Source organism: Antedon bifida, chromosome 7, assembly GCF_963402885.1.
Source record: "Antedon bifida chromosome 7, ecAntBifi1.1, whole genome shotgun sequence".
Taxonomy (NCBI): Eukaryota; Metazoa; Echinodermata; class Crinoidea; order Comatulida; family Antedonidae; genus Antedon; species Antedon bifida.
Genome location: NC_136232.1, coordinates 60,320 through 77,091, shown reverse-complemented (window position 1 = coordinate 77,091; position 16,772 = coordinate 60,320). Strand labels below are relative to the sequence as shown.

The window sequence follows — 16,772 nt, the reverse complement described above, 5'->3', positions numbered from 1 at the left end:
TGTCCTAGTGGTTATTGTCTGGGTAGTTATTACTACTGAGCGATTGAAGGTCACACATTTCAGAGAATAGGAAAAAAACCCGGATATTGACAACCAGGACAATACCCACCCATTATGGACTTGTTAGGGTTTGAGGTGTATGACCATTTTAGGTATTGGGTTTTTTTATTTTTAATATCTAGGCCTATAATAGATAAATGATTGCTTTGTAAACAAGATATATAATATATTAATTTAATCAAAAATAAGAAAGAGATACTGCAAACACTCTAATTAAATTTCCAAAGAATTCAAAAGCGTATAAGTAACCAAATTTATTGTAGTCTCAATATTGTAAAAAAAAAACACCTCCAACTCTTCCAATGGTACAGTCCAAAAACGGGTTGTCCTGATAGTTATTATCCGGGGGTTGTTATTGTCGATTTTCATTTCGAAGAGCAGGAACGTTGAATAATTTAATATAAGGATTGCGTTTTTAAAATGGAAAATTATTATTTGGAATCATTTACTGCTGCACTTACGGCAACCGTAATCTGTTTTATAATTGTACTTCATTTTTTGAAACGCTGGCCTACTTGGAACTTTCCTCCAGGTCCGATTGGAATTCCTTTCGTCGGCAGTATTTTATCGCTTTCTCCATCTGTTTATTATGATTTCAATAGAATTAGGAAGAAATATGGAGACATTTTCAGCATTATGCTGTAGATCTGTAGATTTACGGAATTACTTTCATTTCATTTATTTGTTTGACAAAATACTAGGCTTCTAAAGAGACAATTAAAGTATATAGCTCGCAAGCCAGCTTACAATTTACGACAATATACAATATAAAAAGTTAAAATTCATAAAAATCAATAAAAAACTATACATGATGTTGAGAATAAAAAAAGATATGACTTAAATATACATAAAAGTTATTAAGATTACAGAGAACAGCAACATTTTTTACATTCTTTGGTTGTAAATAGCATAAATAAACTTGACGTATTCCCGCAAATGCATTTTATTGATGTGTAAATACAAGTATTATCCAGCCAGATTGTGCTTGTGTGTGTACTCATGGAGAAATAAGTTAGGTTCTCCATGGTGTACTGTAACAATAGAGTCACTGAAGTGTATCCTTTCTTAGCTATAATAACGTGTATGTAGGACTGTATTACCAAATGGTTTATGCAAATTATATGCAAATTATTTGTTTGCAGGTTGAACAATGTTATAGTTCACTTGCAAATGTTAATGTTATGTCAGCGTTATTTTTGCTTTAATATTATCTAGAAATAGACATTTATATTTGGTGTACATATTTATGTATGTAGTATGCTAATTAGATTTGTACTCTACGCAACGATTATTGGAGTAAGGTGGTTAAAAGTTGTATTAACAGAGTATGGCAATAAGCTGCAAACACCACGATCTCGATCGGGTTTGTTGTACTACGTTACATAAATATTTTAATCCTTTAGCACGTGCCTCCGTGAATATAAATATATTTGACTTTGCTTTGGAAAAGTTGTAGATTAGATATAGATCTATAAATTATTTGTAAGCAAACCGGACGAATAGAATATCGAAAATGGTGTACTAATGTTTTAAATAATGATAGTTGTATAATATTTAGGGCCTAATAAATTCTATATAGTGTAGTATATTATATAATGTATATAGCTTTTATGTGTTAATGCTCAAAGTAAACAAAGTGACACTCAACCTACCCCACCAGTACTAACATATGAATAGTTTAAACAAACCAATATTGTCTTGATGTTATGACATTACTTTCAAGATGTTAAAGATCCAATCTGGTAAACATTTCGGAAGCAATTGGCTCTCTTTCTCATCACGTAATTCATGGGGAGTGGTGTAAAAAACCTCAAATCCTTAATCCAATCATAGGCCGACACTTTTACATTGTTGGCCTAGATATTGCTCTATAAATTGCTATTAATTTATGATTTGGCCAAAACATGGATAATTGTCTCAAACTTGTCAAGTTTAAAATAGGCAATTTCCGTTCTTTTGATCTAGAAAATAGAAGTCAACATAGTTCAATCCTGTAGTCTATGTAGCTGAGTCTATGCTATGTATTGACGGATTTTTAAAATAATATACGGTACCTAAATTCCATAGATTTTATAACAATGTATTTCCACTGGCCGGTTTTGTTCAGCTGATAAGATGACAATAATAAGATTAAAGGTAAATTGTTTAAGTTGTTGTTATTGTAATGGCTTTAAAAATGCATTATAAGTTAACAATACCTAAACTACTTAATACTCGTACCACGGTCTGATCTTGTTCATTTGTCATAGTTCAACAAAGAAGAGTGTGTGTAATTCTTCATTCCTTCAGTTAGTACTAATTACAATTTAGTTTTCGGTCGGAAATTACCTACACCATGCCTACACTATCCGTACGAAAGACTTGTTGAAGTAATCAAGCCGTAACATTTTCCTGTTTGGAAGAGTGGACTGTTTAACCGTGAAATTTGTAGGCATACTCTGGTCCCTGGTTATAAAAGGGCACAGAAGAGTATTTGTAGATAGCGAATGGTAGAAATTCAATTCACAGCAGAATCTGTGAATAGTGCGTAGCGTTACTTTTGAAAATGGCCGTTTATTCGCAATTATTTACAGCTGGACTCGCAGTAACCGTAATCGGGTTTATAATTGTTCGGCATTTGATGAAACGCTGGCCTACTTGGAACTTTCCTCCAGGTCCGATTGGAATTCCTTTGGTCGGCAGTATTTTATCGCTCACTCCATCTGTTCATTATGATTTCGATAGAATTAGGAAGAAATATGGAGACATTTTCAGCATTATGTTAGGTAATCTAAACTAAAACTTGCTTAGTAGTTTAGATCATTTGAAAGACCTATGTGTTACGACATATACTGTATAAGAAGCAACACATTATTTAGAAATAGGTTATGTAGGCTACAATAAAAGGTCTATATAAAAACTCAATTAAAAAAAAAATTAGTTCAATTACAATAAAAACCAGGCAAATGACTATTTAAGTTTGATGAAGTTTATTTTAAAAAAAAAGGATAAAAATCAAATAATAATAAAGTTACTAGGACCAGATTAGTAACTTTATGATTATTTGATTTTTAATCTTTGTCAATTTTTGTAATAAACTGAGACCTCGTAGGCCTAAACAATCTCTGAATTAGATTATTGAATAATGAAAGATTTATTAATTTTCTCAAATATTAATTGAATAATCAAAATCAGGTGATTTATTGGTTGTGACGGTAAACAGTACTCAGATGGTAAAAGAAATTCTTCGAAGAACCGAAACGAGTAATCGTAACTTTTTCTGGAGTCAGAGTGAGTTTTCTAATCCACATAAAGAAGGTTAGTAGTCGACCTCAATATATCACTACTAAAGTACGTCATTGTATTATCAATTAGCTATCACCTTTTAAATTGTCCTCCAGACCACTAACCTGGAGATTATACCTCTAGACCACCGAGCTTGCGCCGATAGCTAGGGTTAGATTCGAGCCCAAGTAAGCTGCGTGTACTGAACCAAAAAGATGCCAGAGTATGGAAACATATGACACGACGCGAAGCTACTCCACATTAGTTAAATACAGTACTGTTATCATCATCTATCTTCTTGTTTTTTATTCAGGCATATTTGATCTACCATATGGTGACAAATGGCAGAACCAGAGGCAATTTGTAGTCAATAGTTTACGAGAATTTGGCTTTGGAAAACGATGTATGGAAAAACAAATGGCTGAAGAGATAAAAACTGTCATTTCTATATTAAAGGTATTTCAAATGTTAATATACAATAATAAACAATGATACTAAGTACAAAACCTGTGAGGTGAGGTATTCTAATTTCAGTTAATTTCGTCAACACAGACTATTTCAAACTGAATTGAATAAGTAGACACATCGCTCAGAAAGAACAGACATAACATTATTGGTAGTATAGCTTCTATAATAGTTGTATTTTTTTAAGGAAAAAGATACGGAAGTTGTTGACATGAAAAGGCTGATTTCAGTATGCGTGTCAAACATCTTGTGCAGGATAATCTTCAACAAAAATCACGAACACGAAGACGAGGGGTTTTTCAAAATATTAGAGTTGATGGATAAAGCATTCTTAGTACAAGGACGAGCCTATGACTTTATTCCATTAGCACGTGTATTCCAAGCGAACACTATTGCTTGTGACAAGAAGATTTGGATGTCTATTTACGACTTCCTTTCCGGTGAGATCAAATCACACAGAAAAACATATCAGGAAGATCATAATCGCGATTTCATCGATGCTGCAATTGGACAAGAATATATTGACCCTGGTCATTTTAATAACGAAGTCATCAAATTGAACGTAACTAATTTATTCATGGCAGGAACAGAAACGACATCATCAACATTGTCATGGATGATTCTGTACATGGGGTTATACCCAGAGATTCAGGAGAAAGTGTTTCTCGAAATAGTAAAGGTAGGACAAAATGTTATTACTAAAGCGCCGTTTTATAGTTTTTACCAAGATATATTTCAATATTAATGAAGTTCCTTTTACTCTAGGTTGTGGGATCAAACCGCTATCCGGAACTCAATGATCAAGCAGAATTGCCGTACACAACAGCGGTAATATACGAGACACAGCGATTCTCCTCAGTTGCTCCGTTCATTTTGAGGAAGACAAGTGAAACTATATCTATTGGTGGATACAACCTACCAAATGGGACGGTGTTTGTGGCCAATTTATGGTAGGTTGTCCACTAGTTTCAATTATAGAGTGTCTTATGTTCCGTCTTTCAATTTATCATTTACATGAAATTAATTCGAAGTCTTTCATAAAATTTAGTACAGACACCAACAATTGAAGGCATTTGAAATTGTGGATATTTAAGGCTGGTATCCATCAGTACGCTATCGACAAATACGTAACATGGGTCTTCTACTCTATAAGGGATAATAATAATAACACCAGTATGTTATTCATACTTTGTAGGATACTACATTTAGAAATGCAGGGCTTTCTTAAAAAGGAACAATATTTTTTTATCATCTTAAAATTAGTAGAAATGATTATTAGTGTTACTGTATTTTTTAGGGCTGTCAATCACGATGAAGCCACATGGAAGAATCCATATGAATTTGTTCCTGAACGGTTCCTTGATGAAAATGGAAAAGTCGTGATGAACGAAAATCTGTTAGCTTTTGGTGGAGGTACGTAACATTGTTTACATTCAAAGGCGACACAGACAACAGACACAGAGAAAGGTAGATTTCATAAGACAATAAGTCTAAATTTGTGTTGATGCTTTTGTAACTATGGGTCTAGATACTTTTAGCATACGTTATTTCCATCATTTGAATTTTTTTCAGGTCGCAGAATTTGTTTGGGTATGTCATTAGCCAAGATGGAGCTATTTCTTTTCTTTACATTTCTCATACAGAATTTTAAGTTGGATTTTCCAATTGGCAGTCCACCTCCATCACTAGATGGTGATCTTGGGCTTACGTTGACGCCTAAACCATATAAGATACGCGTGACAAACAGGTGTACCTAAAGAGTGCTGTTACTGGTATTTCCACTTCGTTTGGTCAGGTTGCCGAGAGTGCTTATCTTCAACAATATGCGGAATATTGTTATGTTACAAACAGTTGGAATTATGTAATAGCTAATGTAACACCAGCAACCAAGTATTACCAAGTATTATCATGCTGCATAGCACTGGTACTGAGGATAGATATTGATCAGTCGTTAGGTACACTTTCTTTGGAGGAATTACTTAGATTCTAAATAATTCCTCCATGCTTTAACTAACTTTAGGCCTATTAACAAACTTCGTAATTTGCTGTCTTGTTGTATGTATTTTTGTGCCTGGAAATTGAATAAAATAAAATAAATAAATAAAATAAATAAATTTAATACACATATATGAGGATGCATGGCGTTATAAGTCATTCTCATAGATAGATAGATATATATATATATATAATAGATGTTCTTGTTCCGTCGCTGTATGCCATTTTAAGTAAGAATGCATCACCTTACGTTTTTCCAAATGCATCAGCTCTTAAATCATCGAGACTTGTGTTGTGTTCAGGTTTTAAGTATTGAAAACGCTAAATAATATCACAATCGAATTATTCACATTATAGCTTTTAGACCTTTCGAATGAAGTTACATACAAGTTACATAATTCAGTTTATTTCATATATTCTTAACACAAATAATGTTTCATTTTCTGGAATAAAAAAAAACCAACGTAACAAATTTAAAAACTTCCATCTAAGTTATAGTAATTAGAATATTTCTTGTAAAACACAATATCACAGCTTGTTGGTCAAGTTTATATTTAATAGAAATCTGTGCTAACTACGGTAGGATTCATTTCATAATGAAAATGAAAAAGGAAATAGGCCTACTATACATTCCTTTTATTTGACTACAAAATGATTCCATTATACACTAGCCTCATCCGCTATGATATTTCAAGAAAATTTTGGCTTATTTTCAAATCAAATGTATTTTTATCACGTATCACATTTTTAACGTTATGCACGATCATTAGAGATGTAACAGTGTATCTTGAGGACGTAAATCCTTTAACTACTGTATGTTGTATGCCGAACCTACATGATTACATTGTTATTACATGCTGGAAGGCCCAATAGAGGAAACACAAGAATGATTAAATGACAAATTAATATGTGTACTTTAAAAATCAAACATTTCTTATCTCTTTACTATCTACCGTTAATAGCCTAATATTTACATTTTACTAACTACCGTATTTAATATGATGATATCTGAACTTGTGCATTATAACCGGATTTGATTAGTATATAAAGTTCTTGTTAATCATCTTGTTTTTGTATAATTACCGTAAATAATAATAATCGATTTTTTTATTTTTATATATTTAAAATAACTTCATATATTCCTATTAAAAAAAAAGTTTATTTCTTGACGCACCTCCGCAAGTGAGTGTGTCTCTGTTTAAATATGATCAAATAAATGGAAAAACAAATGTTTTTTATACTTTTAATTAATCGAGGAAGAAAATGTATTGGTGATAATATGCTTACATATCAATGAATTTATGAAAAGTAGACGAAATGAGTATTGCTTAAATGAACACACAAGTATGCATGGCCTATGCATCCATTGTGATTATGATGCCATCCTAAATGTTGAGATTCATCGCTATAATTACTGAAGACTCTATGTGTGTTTATTTCAAGACAATCGCAAGTTTTCAGTTATTTCAGTTTCCATTTTGCAGATCTACGGTTATGTTAACTTCAGGTATTGACAACATTATACACACCCTAGAGAGGCTTCTCTATACAACATCACTATTTCCATGGTCTCCACGCAGCTAAATACAATTTAAAAACAATTGATTTTTAATAATGATTTCGCCCAACAAACGGTAAAGATAATTATAACTATAGTTAAAACCAATACAAATTCAAACCTTAATGTTACATCAAACGCATGGTGATATAGATGTTTAATATAGTTTTACAGCACAACTCATCCGATTCTGCAGATGTCAGTAGATAGAGTCTAACTGACTATCGCAATTCTTGGTTGCATAACCAGTAGTTTTTAAAATAAATTACCAAGTTTTATAATTTGCAACACAGTAAACTTGTGTATTACCCTACTTAAAAATAATTTCCAAATTGTTCTTACCTAATACAATAATCAAGATGATCAATAGCACAATGACAGTAAGCAAAATCATATACTGCAAAATATAAACAAAAAAGGATGTTATAACTTTTGCTTAACATCCGAAATAAGCTTACCTGTCTGAAAGTGTGAAATATGAAATTTACTGACTTTTCGCGTTGACAATATTAAAGTATGTTGTATTGAAAATAAAGTACTGACCCCATAGTATACATATACATACATGGCTGTTTCATTGTGTTTCTAATATACACACATGATGGTTATCATAGGCAAAAGATAACTAATAGTATAAATACCAAACACCTATCGGTAACTGTAGCCCTAACTATTCATTGATATCACATTTATGTACTGAACAGTTTTATAAGGGCTTAGGATGTTTTACTTCTTGCTGTAAATGTTATTGTATTACAAATCGCCGCTATTCTATCAAAACCTCATCTCAATGTTTGTACCCATGCAATATGTTATCAGGGTTACCGTGCAAATAATAGTAATATTTTTAGAAGCCACAGCCAATTTGAAAGCAGAAAGTGTTCTGTTTTTAGTCTTACGAGGGTTTTAGTGGTATAACACGAGGTTTTATACAAAATAAATTCCTGGAAATGACAAAACATCGTCATTAAAATGTAAAATAATTCAAAATATTTATTTGAATCCAGAATTTTATTTTTTTATTGATTATTATGTTTTACATTTTACTGGTATTTGGCATTTTTCCAATTCATTACGCAATTAGGCTTACAGGAACAAAATATGAAAAAAAAACGTCCTTCTGTAAAATAATTTTTTTTTGGAAATATGAGGTTTTGTGTAGCAAAGAAATATGTTTAGTTTACAGTCAAACACATAGAAATTTGTTTTACCAGTGAGAATGATAAAAATAGTTTTTCAATCACGGCATATATCAACCGTTAAGTATAGTAGCATCAATAGTAAACTACTTTCTTACCTTAGTATTTTTCCACCACATTTGTTTCCTAACTTTTACAGCGGTCTTTTTAAATCCAGCCGAATTTTGCTCTAAATCGTCTAGAAATGAAACACAAACAGAAAGGCGATAAAAGATACTACTTTTATAGTGTTCATAAAACATAAAGTTAACAGGAATAAACTTTATAATAGAAATAAAAATATTGGTGACGGTGGCGCAGATTCGGTGATAATATTGATAGGCTAATATCTTGGATTTATGAAGCGCCTAATGTTGTGAAACCTCTAAGCGCTGTACATTATATTATTATTCCGGTCATTTTTTTGGGATCAAACACGTATGGAAACATGCTCCCATAATGCAGTAGTAATATTAGACAGTCTGGCTGTCTCCATATAGTTTGTGAATCTGAAATTGCATGAGTCTTATGCTGCGGAACGCGAGTCATTGGAAGTAATTTTCCAATTTGTGTTCATCCCTCTCGAGATCATCAGGGCCAGGTTATTAATAGTGCCATGAGGATACAGTGTGCTTCTTTATTTTGGTTTAATACCAAAAACAAAATGATGTGTTATCGCGCATTTCGTTCCTATTTTACCTTTTCTTCGTTTTGTTAAGACGCTAAAGAATAACTCACCAGCATGTTTAGACAAATCGTCAAGTTTGTCTCCACGTTCCAGTATTTTTTCAATATTTTCTTGCATTATGTCGGTTACTTGATCGACATCTTTCTGGAGCTGCTTGGTTTTGTCAGAAGACCTGAATAAGAGTTCATTCATTAAATTCGGATTTATAATATTTTCAAGTGTTTAGTTGAAGCCTGATTTGTCATAATATACAAATTGTAATGTGTTAGGAGATTTATTTAGGAAATTATAGTTACTCCTAAGTGACAACATTTCTCCATCTCCAACTCCTTAGGCCTATAATTGATGTCACTGTTTTTTAAAGATGGACTAAAATAATGACACTACAACAATTTCACAGGCCTCCTACTGCTTTAATTATTTAGGCCTATGATTATAACGTATTAACTTGAGACAATAATTGAACAGGCAGACATGTTTACCTAAATCTTTCTTTCAGCAAAAGCATAAAACAATTTGTGTTGTTTGGGTTCATTATGGCATATGCTTTTAAGGATTTATTATAATAAAAAGACTTTTTTTCAATAGTCAAGGTAACTGTAACAGGCAGTGTTTTCTGTTATTTCTTAACATCTAAACAACAAGGTCCATGGTTTACAGTAAACCGAGCTAGTGCTATATCACGGTCCAAAGGTTCCTAACTCGTGTCCAAATATAAATATACAATCCAAATAGGCCTAATACATACATTGTTATAGCTTGTTGTGTATCTCTCTTTATAATAATAAATCAAGCGTTGTGTCCACCGTCAGTTATTCACATTTTGGTTTCAATCACTGAATCACCTAAAAACTGTGTAGGTCGCGAGCCTCACAAACAAATTATTAACCCGGATATTAGAGGTGTGATTTTTCTTTCCTTTGATTGACCTGTATTTATAATACTGTATTAACCAATACTTTATCTTTACCTAAGTGACGTAATTATTATGCTATCTCCAGCGTACAATGGTGGTGTAAATAAAACTAATATGTACAGTATTACATTTTCTACCAGCACTTTATCTAGATAGATAACGGACCTAGATGATAACGGAAATGAGACGGTCGTGTAAAAACAGGCTTTTATTTTATTTAGCTAGGTTCTGTACGCTGTTGTGACGATGACTGAATTACGTCAGATTATGACTGTGTGGTCCGATTTTTAGTTTGTTGATTGTATTTTAGTTGTGTTGCTTGTGTTTAGAAAACTTGAAGATCAGATATAATAAATGCGATATATAACAGGCTCTGATGTGGTAAGCGTTTGTGAGGTTTTGAAAATGGATGGATTTGTTGAATTGTGCCATCTATGGCCGTGTTTCCGCAGACAAAAATTAACCGATAATTTTTTTTTGGCTGCGGAAACACGGCCTATGACAGTTAATATTGACACAAAGACAATGTTATTTGAACGATTATTATTATTTATGAGCAGGGAATAGTGAAAGTCCCTGTATGAGAAAATTCGTGGGTTTGAGTCTACAAAAAAAATGGAATTTTTAACTTACCGTGTTTAAAATTTCTCATCATGAGAAACGTTGTCATGCCGTATATTTTGATAATAATAATGACGTAACATTTTCATCCTCAATAACAAACATTTTGCCTACTTCTAGGCTAAATCCTGTAGGCCTACTATTCTATTTTTTCCTCTGCAATATTGCTTTTTTAAAAATTATCTACATCGATTAACATTTAAACAATTTTATGAATGTTTATTGTCTCCTCAATTATTTTTTTTTTTACTGTTTTCTATTTTCTGATGGTTCATTTTACTTTCTAATAAAATTAATGGTAACTAAGTTCTGTCCTAAAAATCCCGAATTGAGGGCGTTCATTTCAAGGCCAGCAGTTTTTTGATTGGTTGTTGTTGTTGGTGTATTGACCCTGCTAATTAATCGTCGGAAGAACGTTTGTTTTGTTTCATTATTTTGAAACTGAAATATATCTGTAAGTGTATTTTTCGTCATTTAGATGTTTAAAAAGCCGTATAAGGTCCTGTTGTTATTGTTGGAAAAACTGCTAAATTACGGTGATACCTGTAATTCTAGCTTTGAACGACTGGGTTAGTCTTAGGCCTTATTCGTCATTCAAAGCTAGAATTTGTATAGGCCTAGACATCACCGTCATTCACAGCACCATCAATTGTAGGCGAGTCGTTTCGCCCCAGTTGTTAAACATGCATTTATTTAATTGATGATACCTAGGCCTAGTCCTTAAGTTAGATTAAAGCATAGCGATGATTTTAATTTCATGTTTATAAAGTACTTCATTATTTTATATATATTTACTAATATAAATGATACATTTTTATTTTTTTATGAATGATTCCAAATGAATGTTTTTCTTTAAAATCTGAGAAGATGTATCGCCCTGAAAAAATATTTTTAAAACATTTTTTGTTGTTGAATATGCCATTTTAATGTCACATAATGGTTATCTACTTTGAACAAAAATTTGCCAGTGAATGGGTTTTTGGTTAAATTTGACAATTTATTTTGACATTTTATCATGAGAAAAAATATTTTTTTGTGTTTTTTTTAAAGAAGAAGAAGATTACCTCTATTAAAATTAAAGTTTGATTTAATTAATCTTCATTTTTCATCTTTAATTTTAGTACTGTACTGTGCAGTATATTAATCTTGTTGAAAAGATGTAATTCATCTAAGTCCACAGCGCCTTTGATCACTTGTTGCTGGAATTGGCGCTTTAAAAATTTGTATATATTATTGTTTGTAACATAATGTATATTTTTATAGAGTGGTTGTGTGAAAATAGCCAAAAAACATCAAAATGTCTTACATGTTAACTCATTTACATAATGGATGGCAAGTTGACCAGGCTATATTATCAGAAGAAGACCGTGTCATCATTATAAGATTCGGACACGATTGGGACCCACTCTGTATGAAAATGGATGAGGTGTTATTTGGTATTGCGGACAAGGTCAAGAACTTTGCAGTAATTTATGTAGTTGATATCACAGAAGTACCAGACTTTAATAAGATGTACGAGCTTTACGATCCATGTACTCTGATGTTCTTCTATCGTAACAAACACATTATGATTGATTTAGGAACTGGTAACAATAACAAGATTAACTGGCCACTGGAAGACAAACAGGAAATGATTGACATTGTAGAAACCGTATTTCGTGGTGCTCGCAAGGGACGAGGTTTAGTGGTCTCGCCAAAAGATTACTCAACTAAATATCGTTATTAGTGTGATCTTCATTTCAACACTAGTAAAGTTAGGTTTGCGGTACAGTATTTATTGAGAATGTAAGTAAAGTATGGTTGAGAATGTCTTGACGTTTCGCTTGTTGTGCTACAACCATCTAAGAGAATGTGGAGAATATATTAATATTTTCTTAGAAGACAGTTGAAATGTTGAGACATTCCCAAAAATTTATTTCCTCTAGAAACACATGGTATACTGCAAACCTACCTTTGCTACAGTAGGGTTTATTTGCCATGCGAATAATAACATTATTGTAATGATTGGTTTAGTAGTCCGTGTTCTACAAAATGTGGGTCACACAACACAATATTTACATCGGATTATGAAAAAACTGACACTAGGAACGGGTGTTTTCACTATTACTATACTCTATACTTGTATTTATGTGACACCCTGTGTAGTGTGAAATACTGTATGTTTCCAAACTTTCCCAATCTCGTTATTGTTTAGATACTTTGCTTCGCATTTATAAAAGATAGAGAAGGTTTTTAAGTTAATACTGAACTTTCATGTACAGTAAAAGTATTTAAATTATTGCCATTCTATTTATCACAATGAGCGAGCTTGTGTGATTGGCTAATTCATGTTAGTATGTAAAGGCAGATTCATGCCTAATCTGTCCCAAGTGATAGGGACTTATCAACTATAGTACAATATTGTACATACAACATACTTTTGATGTAAAATAATGACATAACAAAATCATAGGGCATTTAGTTGAACATTTATTATTTTGTATCATTGTACGGTATAAGATATTAATTCAGAATACCAAAGTTGAATACACTACAAAACCCAATTGTTTTTTTATTCCTTTGAATAACATTTTGCTTTAATATAGTACAGTAATGTAAATCATATGAACAGTCATGTATTGAAAAGTACTGTGTTTAACAGTCATGTATTGAAAAGTACTGTGTTTAACAGTCATGCATTGAAAAGTACTGTGTTTTAACAAGTCAAAAATAATTGAACCATTTTGTAATAAAAATTCTCTATTCAAATGTCTACATTGTGTTTATAGATTTATTTCTCAAACTTAATTGTTTATAATATAAACAATTATACTGTACTGTATAATAATATAAACAAAGATTTTTGTTAAATGATCATTAATGGTTGTATCATACAGTACAGTATATGACAAAAAATAAACAAATTTCTCACTGAACAAAATAGTAGTCAACATTTTGCTATACATAAAAAAAAATTTCTCACTGAACATAATTTTTAATACTGTACTGTATAATAATATAAACAATGATTTTCGTTGTAATTATCATTAATGGTTGTATCGTACATGACAAAAAATAATTTGCTATACATAAAAAAATTGCTCTTGTTCTGAACACATAAATATTCATTATTATTTGATTAACATTATTAATGCATAACTGTGACAACATTCAATATTTTGTAAATATTAGGTGAATGTACAGTACTATGCATACATTTACATTACAGCATGATTATATAGTATAAACAAACAATGATTATAATTCTACATGCTATTGCTAAGATACTAATTTTTACGTTTCATGATTAAAAGAAAGCACACAATGTATATTACAAAAGCACACAATGTATATTACTGTATTAAAATTATTGCTTTAAAAAATTCTGAAATTAAAATAATATTGTGTCTGGCTGTCACAATAAAGTCTAACCATTGTGGGTGTTTCACGCTCTTTTATATATATAATTCTTAAATACACTCACTTTAACATTTAACTTCCTTGATTTGATCATAAAATTAAATATAATTTGAAGGTTTTAGTATTACACTTTAAAAATAGCACCTTTCTTTCCTTTTCTCCTTTCAATTTATGTTTTAAGAAAATTTGAGTTTAAAATATATTAAGAAAATTATTCAAAATACAAAGCAACATCTACTTGAATATACAAACAGTATTTTCTTTACAGTTGTAATTCATTTTTAGTATGCTAACCAAGATTGTGACCGTGGGTTTGATACTGGGTGGGCATATAATTCAAAATTGATACAAAAGTATATATGACCAAGTATAGAGTCCGAACATTTAGCAGATGGATTATATTTAAACTATGATTGCATTAATATAAATGGATTTACCTTTATTGGAATTCATCCTAAATTAGGGGTTGTGGGCTTAAACTTGGCCATATACTGCATTGGTTTATTCCACTTCTTCATTATACATATTTTCAGAGATATAGAATTTTATAGAGATGAGGCAATCTATTCAAACTAAATGGTTGATTACACATGCTGAGCACCAGTTTCATGTTGTTTAACACATACAGAATTGTAAAAATATTATACAGTTAATTATCAATGAAAGCATAATTATTAGGTGGGCTATGCTACACTGGTAAAAATGTTCCCTGCAATAACCATTAAACAACTTTTAAATCCGCCCCAGGTTCATAATTAAATTTCCCGCAAGTATGCCCATGCTGTTCTTGGATCATTTCGCTGCCTGAGTGACGAGAACATTCCGATATGCGTAAATAAATTTGGCGATGCGAGGTACTCTTTTAAATCAGATTTTTCCGCATAATTAGGCAAAACAAAATCTATAGGCAAATCATTGTTGCAACGGACGTTCTCAAGGTAATTTAAAATATCGCGAACATTTTTTGACGGATACAACACTGCTGGGAGACAGCAGGAGGTAGCTGGTTTAAGTGAATATGAATACTTATTCTCGTACCCAATGTTCACAAACATTGGCCTACCAATCGCCCATGTGAAGTTTAAATAGAAACAAAAACTGACAATAAAAATCATATAGAAAAAAGATAGAGATATTAATGTATATCTGTAACAACATAATGCCAATAATGTATTTACACTTGCTAATATTAATGATATGCAAATCCATTCAAGAACAAAGCGCCAGTTCCTTGTGAATCCAGCAAGATTTTCAGGGAACGTGAGTTTCAGCCACGCCCATTTTTCCAAATTTGGCCGCATGTCACCACCTTGAATTCTATTTTCTAAGTGGTCGCTCACAAGGTATTCCAACACTTCAATGAAGTTGAAATGCGGTAACGCGTCATCTTGAAGTAAAACGACATATTTGGAATCGTACAGCCAGGCCTGCTCTAAGCAGTAAATGTAATCCAACTTCTCGCGTTCCCAACGGTTAGTATTCCAGTTATTTCTCGAGTTACCATTTTCGTTTTTGCTGACCATTCTGACGTAGTTAGAAAGATGGATGGCTTCATCGTGTCTGCTACCTTGGCTGTCCACATTACACACAAACAATTGATAATCCGACTGTGATGAAGATTTTGCGATTAAGTTATGTAATCGTGCAACAACTTGTGTAAGATATTTCGGTTGAGGAGTATTTCTGTCATATGAAAAGCGTTGAACTGTGATGATACCTATGACATATTTTGCTGGCATTTTTTGACTGTACATTTGCCTACTTTTAGCTGCATTTACGGACCTCAAATAGTCCTCTGCAACTTTTATACGATCCTCGTTCAAATCTACAGCCTTTCGATATATATTCCATTTTGGAGCAAAATAGCTGGAATATGGATAGTCGCATAACACATTTGGCAAAATAAGATAAAAAGTCATGAAATATATGATAATAAATATTAGTAAGATTCGAAGGTATTTGCTGCCTAACGCTGTGGGCCTAAGATTAAGAACCATGATGTCAATTTTTAAATTGGATAAATAGGCCTTATGTGCTAAATAATCAACGTAGTTTTGGGCCTAATAGATAGGCCTAGTATCTAAAACAGTCAACATTGTTCATTCTCAGATAAGATGTTCAACAAATTTTACAAAATCATGCTTTATACGTAAAATTGCTAGGCCTTGTGTTAGGTCATCGGCCTCGCTTAACCACCAGGCAATTCGTGCATAATTGCCTGTCATTTCCGACGTTGAAAACACACAGAGGAGAGCAGATAGGCCTAACTAAGATCCACAGCCTATTCCTGTCTTATCATGGACATGAGTCTCTTCTAACTGATAAATTATTACATTTATAGGATTAGCTGATGTTTAGATTATATAAATTCATTCAAAATGTTGTTTTTTCTTCCTTCTTATTGTACGAAATGCACGAACAATTTTCGTCGGCCGGCAGCGTTTGTTTTCACTTTACTGTGGAACGCCATACGCCAAAGAAGTACAAACAAAGAATGGGATATAATATTATTTTCTAGTACCTAAATATTATTCAATTTTTGAATTACAAGCAAATGAAAAGACTGAAAATTAAAAATTAAAAGAATAATTTAAAATATCAACAAAATTCACCAATCCAATACTGTAT

General features: G+C 31.9%; 4 protein-coding genes across 5 annotated transcripts; 2 read left to right on the top strand and 2 right to left on the bottom strand.

Annotated features, from left to right (window-relative positions):
- The first annotated feature begins 2,416 nt into the window (after positions 1-2,416).
- On the top strand, positions 2,417-5,671 carry LOC144847609 (cytochrome P450 2J6-like). Its single transcript, XM_078704055.1, has 7 exons — positions 2,417-2,825; positions 3,235-3,357; positions 3,638-3,780; positions 3,977-4,468; positions 4,555-4,739; positions 5,087-5,202; positions 5,362-5,671. Exons 1-7 carry the CDS (start codon positions 2,606-2,608, stop codon positions 5,544-5,546), a joined length of 1,464 nt encoding a protein of 487 aa, XP_078560181.1. The 5' UTR covers positions 2,417-2,605; the 3' UTR covers positions 5,547-5,671.
- Positions 5,672-6,180: 509 nt separating this feature from the next.
- On the bottom strand, positions 6,181-10,138 carry LOC144848433 (vesicle-associated membrane protein 4-like). Its single transcript, XM_078705166.1, has 5 exons — positions 9,957-10,138; positions 9,259-9,380; positions 8,640-8,719; positions 7,685-7,739; positions 6,181-7,364 (listed from the first exon to the last, which is right to left on the bottom strand). Coding segments are annotated over exons 1-5 (282 nt in total). The 5' UTR covers positions 9,959-10,138; the 3' UTR covers positions 6,181-7,341.
- Positions 10,139-11,100: 962 nt separating this feature from the next.
- LOC144848613 (thioredoxin-like protein 4A) lies at positions 11,101-13,499 on the top strand. Of its 2 annotated transcripts, none has more exons than XM_078705429.1 (2): positions 11,101-11,199; positions 12,009-13,499. In XM_078705429.1, exon 2 carries the CDS (start codon positions 12,043-12,045, stop codon positions 12,469-12,471), a length of 429 nt encoding a protein of 142 aa, XP_078561555.1. In that variant the 5' UTR covers positions 11,101-11,199; positions 12,009-12,042; the 3' UTR covers positions 12,472-13,499. The 2 variants fall into 2 exon arrangements, with proteins under 2 accessions (XP_078561555.1, XP_078561554.1); XM_078705428.1 differs by having other exon boundaries at positions 11,139-11,203.
- Positions 13,500-14,899: 1,400 nt separating this feature from the next.
- On the bottom strand, positions 14,900-15,883 carry LOC144848318 (GPI-N-acetylgalactosamine transferase PGAP4-like). The gene has a single exon (XM_078705032.1). The coding sequence runs from the start codon at positions 15,881-15,883 to the stop codon at positions 14,900-14,902; it is 984 nt and encodes a 327-aa protein (XP_078561158.1).
- Positions 15,884-16,772: the final 889 nt, after the last annotated feature.